At 37.0% G+C, this 17,599-nt stretch overlaps 1 protein-coding gene across 4 annotated transcripts; it reads left to right on the top strand.

The window, feature by feature from the left end:
• The first annotated feature begins 4,391 nt into the window (after positions 1-4,391).
• LOC107832228 (ATPase family AAA domain-containing protein FIGL1-like) lies at positions 4,392-17,316 on the top strand. 4 transcript variants are annotated; one of them, XM_075234583.1, is made up of 13 exons: positions 4,392-4,713; positions 5,529-5,667; positions 5,875-6,225; positions 13,849-14,090; positions 14,266-14,512; positions 14,587-14,679; positions 14,833-14,934; positions 15,492-15,594; positions 15,831-15,914; positions 15,999-16,094; positions 16,232-16,359; positions 16,490-16,626; positions 17,188-17,316. In XM_075234583.1, exons 1-12 carry the CDS (start codon positions 4,394-4,396, stop codon positions 16,589-16,591), a joined length of 2,007 nt encoding a protein of 668 aa, XP_075090684.1. In that variant the 5' UTR covers positions 4,392-4,393; the 3' UTR covers positions 16,592-16,626; positions 17,188-17,316. The 4 variants fall into 4 exon arrangements, with proteins under 4 accessions (XP_075090684.1, XP_016515529.2, XP_016515530.2 ...); XM_016660043.2 differs by having other exon boundaries at positions 17,108-17,241; XM_016660044.2 differs by having other exon boundaries at positions 16,490-16,513; positions 17,108-17,224.
• The last annotated feature ends 283 nt before the right edge of the window (positions 17,317-17,599 follow it).

Below are 17,599 nucleotides of genomic sequence, written 5' to 3'. Positions count from 1 at the left end.
GAAAACAAATTGCCTACTACTGTTTGGGGCCATGCTATCTTGCATGCAGCATCACTTATCCGTCTCAGACCGACACATTATAATAAATATTCTCCGTCACAATTAGTTTTTGGTCATGAACCAAATATTGCCCAGCTACGAATTTTTTGATGTGCTGTATATGTGCCAGTAGCACCACTACATCGCAGTAAGATGGGCCTGCATATAAGGTTAGGAATATATGTTGGGTTTGAATCACCCTCTATTATTCGCTATCTTGAACCATTGACGGGAGATTTATTTACTGCTCGATTTGCAGATTGCCGATTTGATGAAACAAATTTCCTACAATCAAGGGGAGAGAAAAAGGAAATCAAAAGAAAAATTGTGTAGAAAGTTTTATCATTATCTCACTTTGATCCACATACCCATATATATAATCAGGAGGTCCAGAAGATCATCCATTTACAAAATATAACAAATCAAATGCCAGACGCATTTACTGATTTGAAAAAGATAACTAAGTCACATATTCGTGCAGAGAATGTGCCTATCTGAATTGATATCTCAGCAGGATCATCTACTAGTATGAGAGCTAGTGAACCTAAAGCACACCTGAAGCGTGGCAGGCCTTTGGGTTCTAAGGATCGAAATCCTAGAAAAATAAAATCGACAAATGATCAAAATAATATTATGAAGGGATCACCTCAAGAGACCCAAGATCTGATTAGTTATGAGATTCCTGAAGAAATCGCTGAACCCGAGACTCAAGTGAGCGAGGAACTTTTAATAAGTTCGACTAGTAATGGGATTAATTTAAATCGATTTGAAATAGTAGTGGATAATATTTTGCTTATAATATTGCACTTAACATTATGCAAGACAGTGAGGATTTTAAACCCCGGTCTGTCGAAGAATGTCAACAAATATCTGATTGGCCAAAATGGCAAGGGGCAATTCAATCAGAATTGAACGCACTTGCTAAAAGAGAGGTCTTTGGACCAGTAGTCCAAACACCTGATGGTATAAAACTAGTTGGTCATAAATGGTTTTTGTGCGAAAAAGGAATGACCAAAATGAAGTTGAAAGATACAAGGCTCGCCTTGTCGCACAAGGATTCTCACAGCGACCCGGAGTCGATTATGAAGAAACATATTCACCCGTTATGGATGCCATAACATTTCGATATCTCATCAGTTTAGCATTACATGAAAAGCTTGAAATATATATGATGGATGTGGTTACAACTTATCTATACGGGTCACTTGATAATGAAATTTACATAAAAATCCCTGAAGGATTTAAAATATCTTAAGCATATTCAAAATCTCGGGAAATGTATTCAATCAGATTACAAAGATCTTTGTATGGTTTAAAGCAATCAGGGCGCATGTGGTATAATCGCCTTAGTGAATATTTACTGAAAGAGGGTTACATAAATGATGTTATTTGTCCATGTATTTTTATAAAGAAAATAACATTAGAATTTATTATACTTGCTGTTTATGTTGATGACATAAATCTTGTTGGAACTCTAGAAGAGCTCCAAAAGGCAATTAAATATCTTAAGAAAGAATTTGAGATGAAATATCTTGAAAAGACAAAACTTTGTCTTCGACTGCAAATTGAACATTTAGCAAACGGGATCTTTATGCATCAATCTGCCTATACATAAAGGGTTTTAAAATGCTTTTACATGGACAAAGCACACCCATTGAGTACACCAATGGTTGTTCGATCACTTGAAGTGAATAAAGACCCGTTCCGACCTCCAGAAGAGGACGAGGAACTCCTTGGTCCTGAAACACCCTATCTCAGTGCAATTGGTGCACTTATGTATCTTGCTAATGCTACAAGGCCTGGCATGACATTTTCTGTTAATTTACTAGCAAGATATAGCTCTTCTCATGCTCAGAGACATTGGAATAGAATTAAGCATATTTTGCGATATTTAAAGGGAACTCTTGATATGAGTTTGTTTTATGCTAACAAGGGTAGTGTAGATCTTGTTGGTTATGCAGATGCAAGTTATTTATCTGATCCCCATAAAGCTCGATCTCAAACCGGGTACGTGTTTACATGTGGAGGTACTGTCATATCATGGCGCTCCACAAAGCAACCAATTGTTGCTATTTCTTCAAATCATGCTGAGATAATAGCTATTCACGAAGCAAGTAGGGAATGCGTATGGTTGGGATCAATGATTCATTTTATTCAAGAAAAATATGGTTTGGAGTGTGATAAAAGATCCCAAATATTATACAAAGACAATGCTGCATGCATAGCCCAATTGAAGGGAGAATTTATAAAAGGAGATAGAACGAAGCACATTTTACCAAAATTATTCTACACACACGATCTTCATAAAAATGGTGACATTGATGTGCAACAAATCCGTTTAAGTGACAATCCGACAGATTTATTCACTAAATCTTTGCCAACTTCAACTTTTGAGAAGAGGGTATACAAGATTGGAATGCGGAGACTCAAATATTTAAAACAAGGTTTTCATCAGGGGGAGTAAAATATGCGATGTACTCTTTTTTTCCTTACTAAGTTTTTTTCCCACATGGTTTTCCTTATAAGGTTTTTAATGAGGCAACTAGAAATGCGTATTACTAAATATGTGTACTCTTTTTCCTTCACTAGGATTTTTCTCACTGGATTTTTCCTAGTAAGGCTTTAACGAGGCACAACCTTTTAATGAACATCAAAGGGGGAGTGTTATGAAAATAATTATATTGTGGATGTCCATTTATTACTCCGCTATAGATAATCTTCCTGAAGAAGATTATCCATTTAGTACTCTGTTGAAGTTTATCTACAAGCAGCTGATGCAGGCATGTTGCAAGCACCTCAATGAAATAATTTGCAGCAGCTTCTTATTAAACAAGCATGTTGCAAGCAGCTCATGCAGACAGTTTACAAGCAGCTAAAGAAAAGTCTTACAGCTACTTCCTGAAAAGCCTCGCAAGTGCTTCCTTTCTTCTATAAATAAAGGAGTTTTCAGTTCATTATGTACATAAGTTTGAAGTTTGAATAATATATCAGTTTCTCTCTATACTTGTCTTTACTTTATAGTTTTTATTTTATAACATTGTGTAAATTGTGGCCATTTCCTTTGTTAGAGTTCTGAAACACGCGTTAGAAAATATTTATTCTATTTTTCAGTTACGTGTATGAAAAAAAAATGTTAAAAAATTCATAAAGTTATTTGTAATTTTAACCCGTCTTCTAGTTATTCTACTTTAATATACTTAGCTATGGATAACTATGGTTTTTTTCTTCTTCTTCATAAATTCGAGTTAGAAGGATCATTTTTTCTTAATTTTGAACGGATAGAATCAATAAAATTTCTTTGTAACCAAATGTTACGTGCTTAAAAGTTGCCAAGGAAGGTATAGAGGAAATTCTTAATCATACTTTAAATCACTGGACAACAACTTTCAGGAGTTATTGAACAATTGATGTTCAAGATGATAGTAGCATATGCTCACCATATGGCAACTAATTCACTAAAATATGTGATTCGAGATAGATATGATGTTCTTTATGAATTTATTTATGTATGAATCTTTGATTTATAAAATATATTATTATATTTAAACGTATCCTTTTAGTTTCCAAGTTCACCTTGAAAGCAATATTGTTCGTTTTTGAGAATAATGCTTCACTTATTTTTTCTAACATGTGAAAATATTAAAATTAGCACATGTTGACAATTGGTTGACAAGAGTGGGTTGCCTAGTGGTGATCACCTTCCACTTCCAATTAAGAGGTTGTGAGTTCGAGTCACCCCAAGATCAAGGTGGGGAGTTCTTGGAGGGAGGGAGCCGAGGGTCTATCGGCAACAGCCCCTCTACCCCAGTGTAGGAGTAAGGTCTGCGTACACACTACCCTCCCCAGACTCCACTAATAAGATTATACTGGGTTATTGTTATTGTTGTTGTTGTTATTGTTGTTGACAATTGGTTGATTCTAAAATGCCAAACTCAACAATCCTAGTAACAATACTATAACTTTTTTGAATTGAACTGTCCTAAGTCCAAACCAATGCTTATATGAATATAATCTTAGTGCAAAAATTGCACCCATTAAAATAAAGTAAAGCAAAAATTGATAATTTCAAATAATTGAGAGTCAAACGTTTATTTATAAAAAATGTATTTCGCAATAGATAGTTCTAGCACCGGAGCTACAATTAAATTTTTCTTGATGAAAGTAAAAGTTGAGAGAGTTTCATGACCAAAAGCTTACTAGTTACAACTTACAAGTTAAAAGTAGTATTTTTTTAATTATTATGAGAAAATAAGAGACTTGTGTAAGACGTAGAGAAACATCAGGGACGTATCTGCAACTAAAAATATCTTTGAATAAAATACTTATACCTGGCATCAATTATCCACGAGGAAAAATGGCGGGAAAGGAGGACAGTACCCAAAATACGGCACCGAATTCGAAATCGGCGAAAATGGAGGACGAAAAATCGGAGGTATCATGGAGGAAAGAAATTGACACGAATCTGAAGAGGCTCCACTCAATGCTATTTGGAGCAGAAGTAGCTCTCGAAAAGAAGGATTTCAGTTCCGCAACAGTACTTGGATTAGGACTCATCGGCTTCCTCGATTCGCATTCTCATTCCGACGTCGACGATGCCTTCATTCGTCCAATTCGCTGTGAAGCTTTGTCTAAGTTTGATTCTGCTCGACGCTCTCTCATTACTGAATCCGATCGGTACACTTTTTTTTGGTAGTTTAATTATGCAAAATACTAGTATATATATTATATTATATATATTTATGTAGATCCTGTAAATCGTAGTAGTAGAAAACAAATTCAGAAATTGATATCCGGATTCCAACAATAAATTAGATATGTTGAATTTCGTACCTCGGTTGACTAAAATGCGCGCGTCGATTTGGAAGTTAATTTCTCTGACTTAAAAATCTGTTATGATTTTAAAAAGCTGCTCCAGCAGACCTGTTTCTCGTGAGCAAACTTTAATTGAATTTTAATTTTTTTGAAATATCGTCACAGTTTAGTAAAGTTGAGGAGAGAACATGAATATTGATGTGATTCCATTTTTCCTTTTAACTGAATTTTCTGTTAGCCGTGCAAATGTTTTGAAATATCAGCGCACTTTAGTAAAATTGAGGAGAAAACATGAAGAGTGATGCGATTCTATCTGTCAAATGAACCAACAGTAAATTAGAACATTCAAAACAAAGAGTCAATTGAAGTAAAGCATCTGACCGAAAAAAAGAAGAAAAGCAAGCGTGATATTACTTCAGTGAACTATTAATCCTCTGAAAAGGATATCTTATTGCAATTGCATCATTGATTTTTTTTCCCTCACAAATTGAAGATAAACAGAATATTACAAGTATTTCATTGGTTTCTTATTCTTTTTTCCCCCCAATTAGAACCTGACAAGGATAGTGCATTTTGTTCCTCATTTAATCATTCACTTTTATTAGCTATATAGATAATTTGATTAGCCAATGCATTCTTACATGTTGAAGTTGCTGATCTTCACTGTATATCTTCAGCCACGCCTTTGAACAAGCAGGCAGAGATCCAGGCTGCATATTTACCAAAGAAAAAGATATTGATGTTGAGAAGATTAAGCAGTCCAAGTACTTTCTTTCTCTTTTTCAGCAACACGAAGGCATAACTATAGGTGAACAGGTGTGTGGACTAAATAATTTATTAATTTTCTTTGCTTTTCTGTCATCAGCACTGATAATCCTATTTTACATGCTTGTTGGTCTTTCTATGATTTTCCGTTTCTCTTGAATTTACTATATCTATTCGAGTTACTTTCCATTGCTTGTGAATAAAGTGTGATCGTTTTTGTGGAATACATGAAGTCATTTCAAGTGTATTATCTTGCAGGGGAATCAATTAAAAAGGCGTGACAATGTGGGTAGCAGGACCTGGAAAACGCCTGCACAAACGAGTCCGAGAGATTTCTCCATGATGAAGAATAGAAGCTTTGCAAATGATAGTAGCCCAGAGGTTCGCCCTGTTGAAAGGTTTCTCACAAAGCATAACTACCTAAAGCATCAAGTCGTGGACATTAAAGATGAAGAGGAAGAAAGAACCTGTAACAATGGTTCCAAAACAAGACGGTTGCACAGGGAAAGCAGTGGCTCTAGAGATGAAAACATTTCATCCCCCTTGTGCGCTGAAGAAACTGATGCTGATGCTTCCGCGAGTGGATTTGTTACTGCTAAAACAAAGCTGGTACTTTTCGTGGAAGCTTCTTGAATGTTAAGTTTCTTATGTCATCATATGCTACCACTTTCTGGAACAATATGTTTTAGGATTTTATTTGCCTAGTTAAGACTTGTTTGCTTAAATGCACAGCAAAATGTTATGTGAAAGTTCAATTCACAGTTCTTTGTTCCCTAATTTAAAACCCAGAAGTATTCAGGTTAAATCTTTCCCCCAAGAGGAGGGGGAAAAGAGTTAATGCAAAGCAATATAAGCTTTTCTTATTCAACAGAAACTTTGTGTGCTATATACAGTCAATTTTAGATCCAAGAGGAACAAGAGTATATGTCAATAACAACTAAGAAGATTGGTGCAAGAGGAGAAATTTTTTATGGGCTTAGCTTTTTGATAGAAAAAGATGGCTGATCAATGCCTTAAACCGAAGCTGAAACTGCACCAGTTGTTATTTTTTTAATGCCTTTTTTTCCAAAAAGCTTCTGTCCAAAAAAAAGATATGCACTTTCCGGACTTAACTGATCATTTTCAGGTGATTTCTGTAATACTAGAATTGCTCCGATGTTTCCTTTGGCTTCAAATTGTTTTTGATGCAGGACACTTTTAGTTCTTCTGTGTCATTTTATAATCAAACTGTTGAGGTTTTATTTTAAGATGTAATATTTTTAAAATGAGGGTGAATGGGAAATGGAGGGAAAATGAAATTTTGAGTAAAATTTTAAGTTTCCCCCTCTTAACAATGAGACATTGTCCCATATTGGAAGTGGAAGACATTTTTGGTGGGTATATATATAATTGCTCTTCTTGTAGCTCTTAAAGAGTTAAGAAGAAAGCAAGCCTCGCGCCGTCGTCGTCGTCGCTCGCTCGGCTCGGCTTCGGCTTCGGCTTCGGCTTCGGATTGATTAATTTTTTGGACCAAATTTATTTGTTAATAGTAAATATTAACGTAAGATTATCCGTATTTGTAAACGGATATTTTCCAATCCGTGTATTGATAATTTGGCAGCCGGATAATGGTCTTCCCACCATGAAGTGCTTGCTCCACAAACATGAAGTGCTTGCTCCACAAACATGTAATGCTTGCTCCACCATGAAGGGTGGACGTTTGGTCTTGCACTCCTTCTTGGCTGCTATATATATGAGCAGCAAATGTTGAAGAAATACAAAACTCAACATACAATTCGCTCAACAAATTGGCTATACATTGCATTCCTTCCTCTCAGAACTTCCATACGTTTTTCTGAGTATATACTCCTTCGTTCTGCATTGTTTTTTAACTTCAAACAAAGCAACTGTAAGTGTGATTTGCTATCGAACTTTGTGTTCGCCGAAACACTGGGGTTTGAAGTACCGCTACACCAGTGTGTTATTCGTTCTATCCTGGGAGGAAATAATCCATTACCTTGGGTACTAGGAGGGGATTAAATTCCTTAAGGAAACACTGTGAATTCAGTGGGCTCGAATTTATTATTATTGTTTCATTACGTTAACTTATATTTTGCAGAAGTAATATTTACAAATACAGCAATATTGACCGGGAATAACAAGCTTAAGGAATTTAATATTTATTTCTGTACTTGTGTTATTCTTATTATTCTGCAAACTAAAACCTTTGTGGTTTGTGTACTCCCGTTTTGGAGAGTTAAGCCTTCGTGGCGTTTTGTTGGATATTAAAATCTACGTGATTTTTACTCCAGTTTGAAAACGTGTATTAAACGTTTGTTTGTGTCATTCTTTTACAGAAAAGATGATGACTGAAAACGAAAACCAAGCTGTTCCGATGGCGACTGCCAACGCAACGACAAGCCGAACACCGGCGTTGGCACCGGCAGAAAAACCCGGAAAATTTTCCGGGATTGATTTCAAACGCTGGCAGCAGAAGATGTTCTTCTACTTAACTACGTTATGTCTACAGAAGTTCATCAAGGAAGATGTTCCTGATCTGCCGGATAAAACTCCAGATAATGAACGCTTTCTCGTGATTGAAGCGTGGAAGCATTCTGATTTTTTATGCAAGAATTATATTCTTAGCGGATTGGATGATAATCTGTATAATGTATACAGTAGCATGGAGACATCCAAAGAATTGTGGAATGCGCTTGAAAAGAAATATAAGACTGAAGATGCCGGGATGAAGAAATTCGTTGCCGCAAAATTTCTGGACTACAAAATGATAGATAGCAAGTTTGTTATTACTCAAGTCCAGGAATTGCAAGTAATTATTCATGATCTACTTGCTGAAGGTCTTGTAATCAACGAAGCATTCCAAGTAGCAGCAATGATTGAGAAGTTGCCTCCGTTGTGGAAGGACTTCAAAAATTATTTGAAACACAAACGAAAGGAAATGTCCCTTGAAGATCTCATTGTTCGGTTGAGAATCGAAGAGGACAATAAAGCTGCTGAAAGGAGAGGCTGTGGAAATTCAACAATAATGGGAGCAAATATTGTTGAAGCTAACAAAAAGAGGAAGAAGGCTTCTGGTCCGAAATACAACCCAAGCAAGAAGCGGTTCAGTGGAAACTGCTACAACTGTGGGAAAACCGGACACAAATCTACGGAGTGTCGTGCTCCGAAGAAAGACAAGAAAAGGGGTCAAGCAAACATGGTAGTAAACCATGATGATGTTGATAACTTGTGTGCCATGCTCTCTGAATGTAACTTGGTGGGAAATCCTAAACTGTGGTGGTTTGATTCAGGAGCCACTCGCCATGTTTGTGCAGTTAGAGAGGCTTTTGCTACCTATGCTCTTGCTGAACCCGGAGAGACAGTTTATATGGGAAATGCTTCAACAGCAAAAGTTGAAGGATATGGGAAGGTATTTCTAAAAATGACTTCTGGCAAGGTCATGACTTTGAACAATGTCCTTCATGTTCCCGAAATGAGAAAGAATTTAGTCTCTACTGGACTTCTTGTTAAGCACGGTTTTAAGTGCGTTTTTGTATCCAACAAGGTTGTAATTAGTAAGAATGAAATATTTGTGGGAAAAGGTTACCTCACCGAGGGCCTTTTCAACCTAAATGTAATGGTTGTTGAAAATAATAATAATATTTCAGCTTCTTCTTACTTACTTGAGTCAAATGATTTATGGCATGTACGTTTGGGTCATGTCAATTATAAAACCTTGCGGAAAATGATTAACTTGGAAGTACTGCCCAAGTTTGAATGCGAAAAATCAAAATGTCAAATATGTGTGGAATCTAAGTATGTTAAACATCCTTATAAGTCAGTTGAAAGGAATTCAAATCCTTTAGACTTAATTCACACAGATATTTGTGACATGAAGTCAATACCATCTCGCGGTGGAAAGAAGTATTTCATAACTTTTATTGACGATGGTACTCGATATTGCTATGTTTACTTACTGAATAGTAAAGATGAAGCAATAGACGCATTCAGGCAATACAAAAATGAAGTTGAAACGCAACTTAACAAGAAAGTAAAAATGATAAGAAGTGATAGGGGTGGTGAATATGAATCTCCTTTTGAAGAAATATGTTTAGAATATGGAATTATTCATCAAACAACAGCCCCTTACACGCCCCAATCTAATGGGATTGCGGAAAGAAAGAATCGCACATTAAAGGAGATGATGAATGCGTTGTTGATAAGTTCTGGTTTGCCACAGAACTTGTGGGGGGAAGCCGTTCTTACGGCTAATCGAATATTAAATCGAGTGCCCCATAGCAAAACACAATCCATTCCTTATGAACAATGGAAAGGAAGGAAGCCCAACTTGAATTATTTTAAAGTGTGGGGGTGTTTGGCAAAAGTGCAAGTTCCTAAACCCAAAAGGGTAAAGATAGGACCGAAAACCGTTGATTGTGTTTTCATAGGATATGCGACAAATAGTAAAGCATATCGATTTCTGGTTCATAAATCAGAAAATCCCGACATTCATAATAATACAGTTATAGAATCAGATAATGCTGAGTTTTTTGAAAATATATATCCGTATAAAAAGGAATGTGAGTCGTTTGGTGAAGGATCTAAACGACCTCGGGAAGAAACAAAAGAAAGTACATGTAATCAGGAGAATCCAAGACGTTGTAAACGTCAAAGAACATCTACTTCATTTGGACCAGATTTTGTGACTTTCTTATTGGAGAATGAGCCTCAAACATTTAAAGAAGCTATGACTTCTTCGGAATCATTGTTTTGGAAAGAGGCAGTCAATAGTGAAATAGAATCCATATTGAACAACCATACATGGGAATTGGTTGATCTTCCTCCTGGAAATAAACCTTTGGGTTCTAAATGGATTTTTAAGAGAAAAATCAAAGATGATGGCACTATTGATAAATTCAAGGCAAGGCTCGTAGTCAAAGGGTATAGACAACGAGAAGGTCTAGACTACTTTGATACATACTCTCCAGTTACAAGAATTACGTCCATACGGATGTTAGTAGCATTAGCTGCAGTGTATGGTCTTGAAATTCATCAAATGGATGTTAAGACGGCCTTCTTAAATGGAGAGTTGGAGGAAGAAATTTACATGGAACAACCTGAAGGGTTTGTGGTTCCAGGTAAAGAAAAGAAGGTATGTAGACTTGTTAAGTCTCTTTACGGACTAAAACAAGCACCCAAACAATGGCATGCGAAATTTGACCAAACAATGTTGTCAAATGGTTTTAAGATAAATGAATGTGATAAATGCGTGTACATTAAAAATGTTCCAAATCACATAGTCATTGTTTGCCTATATGTGGATGATATGTTGATAATGAGTAATGACATTGCCAACATAAATGCTACTAAGCGTATGCTCAATAGCAAGTTTGATATGAAAGACTTGGGAGTTGTTGATTTAATTCTGGGAATTAAGATCAATAAGACTCCTCAAGGTCTGGCATTGTCACAATCTCATTATATTAAGACAGTACTTGAAAAATTCAAGCACTTGGGCTTTAAAGTTGCAAAGACTCCAATTGACGTGAATCTTGCATTAGCAAAGAACAAAGGCCAAAGCATATCACAATTGGATTATGCTCGTGTATTGGGATGCTTAATGTATATCATGAATTGTACACGACCAGACATAGCTTGTGCTATAAGTAAACTGAGTCGATATACGAGCAATCCAGGCCAATCTCATTGGATGGTAATGAAACGAGTTTTGGGATATTTAGAACATACCCAGAACTTTGAATTGCACTATAGTAATTTCCCTGCGGTGATTGAGGGATACTGTGATGCAAATTGGATCACCGGTTCAACTGATTCTAAGTCCACGAGTGGATATGTATTCACTATTGGTGGAGGAGCGGTATCTTGGAAGTCGTCCAAACAAACATGTATTGCCCGCTCTACAATGGAGGCTGAATTCATAGCCTTAGATAAAGCCGGTGAAGAAGCTGAATGGCTCCGGAATTTCTTGGAAGACATTCCATTTTGGCCCAAACCGTTGGCACCAATATGCATACATTGTGATAGTCAAGCGGCAATTGGAAGGGCTGGGAGCGTCATGTATAACGGTAAATCTCGTCATATACGACGAAGACATAAAACCGTTAGGCAATTACTCTCTAGAGGAATTATCACAATTGACTATGTAAAGTCAAGTGATAATGTGTCGGATCCACTTACAAAAGGCCTAACTAGAGAGGTAGTTGAGAAATCATCAAGGGGAATGGGGCTATGGCCGAGAACAAGTCATTGTGGCGGTAACTCTACCTAGAAGACTGGAGATCCCAAGATCTAGGTTCAAAGAGATCAAACAAAGTCATTAATGACGGTTCAACATTGTCAAATAAAATTTTAGTCCATTCTCGTGATGAGACAATGTTCAGTACCAAGGATAAAGCATTAAGGCTTTTTAATGATTTCTAAATTTGATACGGGGTATATCAAATAGTGTATCTACAGGATGACACGTTTAGGAATCACCTATTTAAGTGTGAAGTGTGAGCCGCTTCAAGGAGAACTTTGTAAGGCCAGTTCTCTACGCACTTATGAAACCAGGCGGTGTTCATGGCTGAAACGAACACAACAATGAGAACCAAAGACGGTTAAGGGTTGATTGTGTGACTTATGGTTGTCTAGGTATACACCAAAGATCGACGGTTCAAAGATATCAAATCTACCGATTGACCGAGTATATCCGACATAAGTTTACTACGGAAAGTTCAAAGGGAAACCTACTTATCCAGATGCAATTAATCCTTGCTTGTAAATCACACAGTTTTTCATGCATACTTCCGTGATATAGCCATTCCCCATTCATGTGGGGGATTGTTGAGGTTTTATTTTAAGATGTAATATTCTTAAAATGAGGGTGAATGGGAAATGGAGGGAAAATGAAATTTTGAGTAAAATTTTAAGTTTCCCCTCTTAACAATGAGACATTGTCCCATATTGGAAGTGGAAGACATTTTTGGTGGGTATATATATAATTGCTCTTCTTGTAGCTCTTAAAGAGTTAAGAAGAAAGCAAGCCTCGCGCCGTCGTCGTCGCTCGCTCGGCTCGGCTTCGGCTTCGGATTTGGATTTGGATTTGGATTTGGTCAAATGATCGATTGATTGATTAATTTTTTGGACCAAATTTATTTGTTAATAGTAAATATTAACGTAAGATTATCCGTATTTGTAAACGGATATTTTCCAATCCGTGTATTGATAATTTGGCAGCCGGATAATGGTCTTCCCACCATGAAGTGCTTGCTCCACAAACATGAAGTGCTTGCTCCACAAACATGTAATGCTTGCTCCACCATGAAGGGTGGACGTTTGGTCTTGCACTCCTTCTTGGCTGCTATATATATGAGCAGCAAATGTTGAAGAAATACAAAACTCAACATACAATTCGCTCAACAAATTGGCTATACATTGCATTCCTTCCTCTCAGAACTTCCATACGTTTTTCTGAGTATATACTCCTTCGTTCTGCATTGTTTTTTAACTTCAAACAAAGCAACTGTAAGTGTGATTTGCTACCGAACTTTGTGTTCGCCGAAACACTGGGGTTTGAAGTACCGCTACACCAGTGTGTTATTCGTTCTATCCTGGGAGGAAATAATCCATTACCTTGGGTACTAGGAGGGGATTAAATTCCTTAAGGAAACACTGTGAATTCAGTGGGCTCGAATTTATTATTATTGTTTCATTACGTTAACTTATATTTTGCAGAAGTAATATTTACAAATACAGCAATATTGACCGGGAATAACACAAACTTGCTGTGAAGACTCCTAATTGGAAAGTTAAAATGTCTTTCAATCAATGCCGAATTTCCAACATACTATTAGCGTAAATGGTAGTGTAATGTGCATGTAGCCATGCCTCCAAACATGAAGGTCGTAGCTGTTAGCAAGTGTATCTATTGTTGCAAACATCTTTATGTTTTCTTGCGAGAGGCATGCGTCAATGATATCATACCTTCTATAATCCAGTCAGCAGCACTGGTTATGAAAAAAGAAAACTGATTTACTCTCAGAAAGCAATCATAAAATCTGATAGATGTGTTTTAAAAATTATGGAAAATTTTACGTTACTTTATAAAAAAGATGTGTTTTAGATTGAGCAACAAATTTGAGCTGTATTATCAATTTGCCATGTTTATTAAGGACTGCTATTTTTGAAACTTCTCAGATTTGTAAATCTTTTGTTTTGCTTTTTGTCTCTTCTGATCATTTCATGCTGTAGGAAATGGACACAAGACAGAGGCGAGGGTTGAGTAGATCACCAAGTGCTTCAATCTCCCCACAAAGTGATAACACCTTGACGAACAAAGGCTGTGGAGTCAGGTCCTATGGTTTTCCACGACGTGGTGTACGAGGCAATTTCGTTCCTCCTATCAGAGGTAGTAGTGGCAATAATGTAGGCAATGTTAGTTCTCGCAATGCTGGGAAAGGAGAAGATACATTAGATGACTCAACAAGGAGATGGTTAGTTGACTTAGCTTGTTTTATTTCAGTATACATCTACTTTGAGCTCACTATGCTCTTTAATTCAAGTTATATTGCCTTAATCTATCTTATAAAAGATGATTGGCAAAAGATTGAAAAAGGTGCTTCATAATGTGAGACACTCGTCTTACTTCTTCATATTCTGTACATTCAGTTTGGAAATGTTAGTTGGTCCTGATGGTGAGCTACCTGAGAAATTGAGGAATATAGAGCCTCGGCTTATTGAGCATATCAGCAATGAGATTATGTACCGCGATCCCAATGTGCGGTGGAATGACATTGCTGGCCTGGAACATGCTAAAAAATGTGTGACTGAGATGGTCATCTGGCCATTATTACGTCCAGACATATTCAGAGGCTGCCGATCTCCAGGGCGAGGTCTTCTTCTGTTTGGTCCACCAGTAAGTTCTTAGTCCGCCTAGTCAAGATGGGTTCAAAAGAAGCAGTTTCAACTTATAACTCTCTCATGCTTTAGGGAACTGGCAAAACAATGATAGGGAAAGCTATTGCTGGCGAGGCAAAAGCGACCTTCTTTTACATATCTGCCAGCTCTTTGACAAGCAAGTGGGTATGTTGTTTTTTTGTTTATATATGTTATTCTATGGAAAACTGAAATGTACTTGCTTGTCCAGCTATCTTGGAGTAGACATCTATTCAAAGGTGGATGGAATTGTCTTGAAAAATGAAGAAATGTCTATTGAGTTTGAATTTGTGATTGTAGATCGGAGAGGGGGAGAAGTTGGTGAGGGCACTTTTTGGAGTTGCCAGTTGTCGTCAGCCTGCTGTTATCTTTGTTGATGAAATAGATTCTCTGCTGTCTCAGGTATGTACTCTCTGATACTTCACTGTGAAGAGAAACCTTTCCCTTAGTGCATGATTTCTGCAATATTTTGAAAAAGAGCATATCTTGTAAATTGCGTGCTTCCTTTCTGAAAAATGGAAATCTTGGATTTGATCAGAATTGCTTTTGAGCCCTGTACTGACGAGGAATTTATTTCTTGTCAACTCTTCAGCTAGCTGATATAAAATTTGGTATTATACCTAATTTTTACTCCCTACTGTTTTGGGACTTTGGGCATTTTGGAAAAAATAGTTTAGAATCATTACAGAAAAAGGAAACAATAGGGTGACTCAAAACATAAAGAAAGGTGATTTTTAGTGCAGAATTCAGTGTTCTCTACTTAATTTCTGGAGTGACATTGTGGTCGAAAACTTGATAAGGCTGCAGCACAAGTTAGAAGGTAAAGCATCAATCATGCATGTAGAGGTGTGCATATTACAGAATATGTTTTTAGTTTCTTGGCTGGACGTTACTTCTCCACAAGCTGATTGCTAAGTAGGGATATAGAGACCTTTCTAAAAGAATTTACATGGTTGCAGCGCAAGTCAGAAGGTGAACACGAATCTAGTAGGCGCTTGAAGACACAATTTCTGATTGAGATGGAGGGCTTTGACACTGGGAGCGAACAAATTCTTCTTATAGGTGATTTCTGGATCCCTCCAAGTAACTTGTTCTAATTCCAAACCTATGCCAACTCAAAAGTTCCTTTGTTGCTTTGTTTGACCAAGAGGTGTTGATTATGGATGAATCCATGAGTTGTAGTTTGTATACTGAGCAATTCAATGAGATATTTAATTTGCCAGATTCCTTTTTACTGCAGAAAATCCGTAATTTAGTTACTTGCAGTAGAAAATTAATAATATGATTCATGGAAACAGGTGCAACAAACAGGCCCCAAGAACTTGATGAGGCTGCAAGGAGACGACTTACTAAGAGACTTTATGTTCCACTTCCTTCCTCAGGTGCAAGTGATCTTTTGTTTTTCGTGTGTGATTAGGAATGGACTACTGTGACCAGTATAGTTGACCATATGTCTTGGATTGCAGAGGCAAAAGCTTGGATCATCAAGAGTCTATTGGAAAAGGATGGGTTATTTAAGCTCTCAGATGAGGATATTGTCTCCATTTGCAGATTAACGGAAGGTATTCGCAACTCATGTTGCTAGCATTCGCAAATATCAAGTCCCAGCTGATGAGGCTGTAGTTTCGTTCATTGTTCCTATTTTTCTTTTTCCTTTGTTTGCGGATATTTTGATTATCCTGTTTGCTTAAACTTTCAGGGTATTCTGGGTCTGACATGAAGAATTTAGTGAAGGATGCTTCCATGGGTCCATTAAGGGAAGCTCTTAAGCAGGGTATTGAAATTACAAAGCTAGAGAAGGAGGACATGAGGCCCGTAAATCTTCAGGTAATTTTTCAGGCATGGGAAAAACAGATGTCAGATGCTGTAAAGAAAACAAAAAAGAAAGAGCTAAAGGCAGTTGCCTACTTGTTGGTAATTTCTCATGGCAGCATTTTTAATATGTTGTTTTACACAGGACTTTGAGGATGCGTTACAAGAGGTAAGACCTTCTGTGTCTTCGACTGAACTTGGTGCATACGAGGACTGGAACAAACAATTTGGAAGCTTAGCAATTTAGTAGCCAGAGGAATAATTACATCCGAGAAAATATTGGTAGTTGCATGCCTTTTACATTTTCCGCGAGAGCAATTGAATTCTCTTTTTCGTTCTGCCATGTAAATTCCTCTGTTACCTTAATGACCCATCCAAAACAAGAATCCTCCAATACACTAGGCGATTTAGGAGGTCTGTTGCAGCACTAATCGATGTCACCTGTTCAGAACACTGGTCTTGAGATGGGCGTCTGGAGTTACATTTTTGTTTCGGATAAGGGCCATATTTATCCTTCTACTATCGAAAATAAGTTATATCTATCCTCCGTTTCAATTTCTTATTAAAAATAACCTTACCGTTGTACTTTGGGATTATAAGTAACCCCATAAGTTAAATCCCTCTTCAAATCTTAAAAATCACACGTGGCACAATCTAATTGAATGTAAAAGATCCACTCCACCTTTCATTTTAAACAACCCGACCCAACCAAATAACTCGCCCCGCCCGAAGCCTCTCACATTTCTTTGTGATTTGTTTACAGCTTCTGAATTGGGATGATGATGAAAGGTCATTTGCTGCTGGTATAACGCCTTGTTTACACATTCGCTGATTTATTTACAGCTTATGAAAGGTCGTGGTGCTCGTTTTGCCAAGTATCTTGCTGCCGAGCTCTCAGATTTGAGAGTGGAAATTGAGAGGGAAAGGCATATGCTGAAAGGCAATGAAGAGCAGCATTTCACCAGAAAAGATTCTAAGCAAATAGTTTTCTAAATATTTGGCCAAGATGAATTAACCAGTAGGCATGTATTGAACCTCCAAAATTCAGTTTCATCTGAACGAAAGAAGATATTGAGAATGAAAAGAGACACCAAATATCTCAACAGTAGTGCCCACGGATGAATATTTCTCTTGTAAAGGGTTTTCCTTGATTAACAACCATTTTGGCTTCTTTGCCTCCGTTTTTCATGGTAAAACTATCATTTTTAAATTCTACAATTGCTTGAAATATAAACAAATTCAAGATTATTTTATT

The sequence above is a fragment of the Nicotiana tabacum genome, chromosome 17 (genome assembly GCF_000715075.1).
Source record: "Nicotiana tabacum cultivar K326 chromosome 17, ASM71507v2, whole genome shotgun sequence".
In the NCBI taxonomy this organism is placed as follows: Eukaryota; Viridiplantae; Streptophyta; class Magnoliopsida; order Solanales; family Solanaceae; genus Nicotiana; species Nicotiana tabacum.
This window is presented reverse-complemented; position numbering and strand designations above follow the sequence as displayed.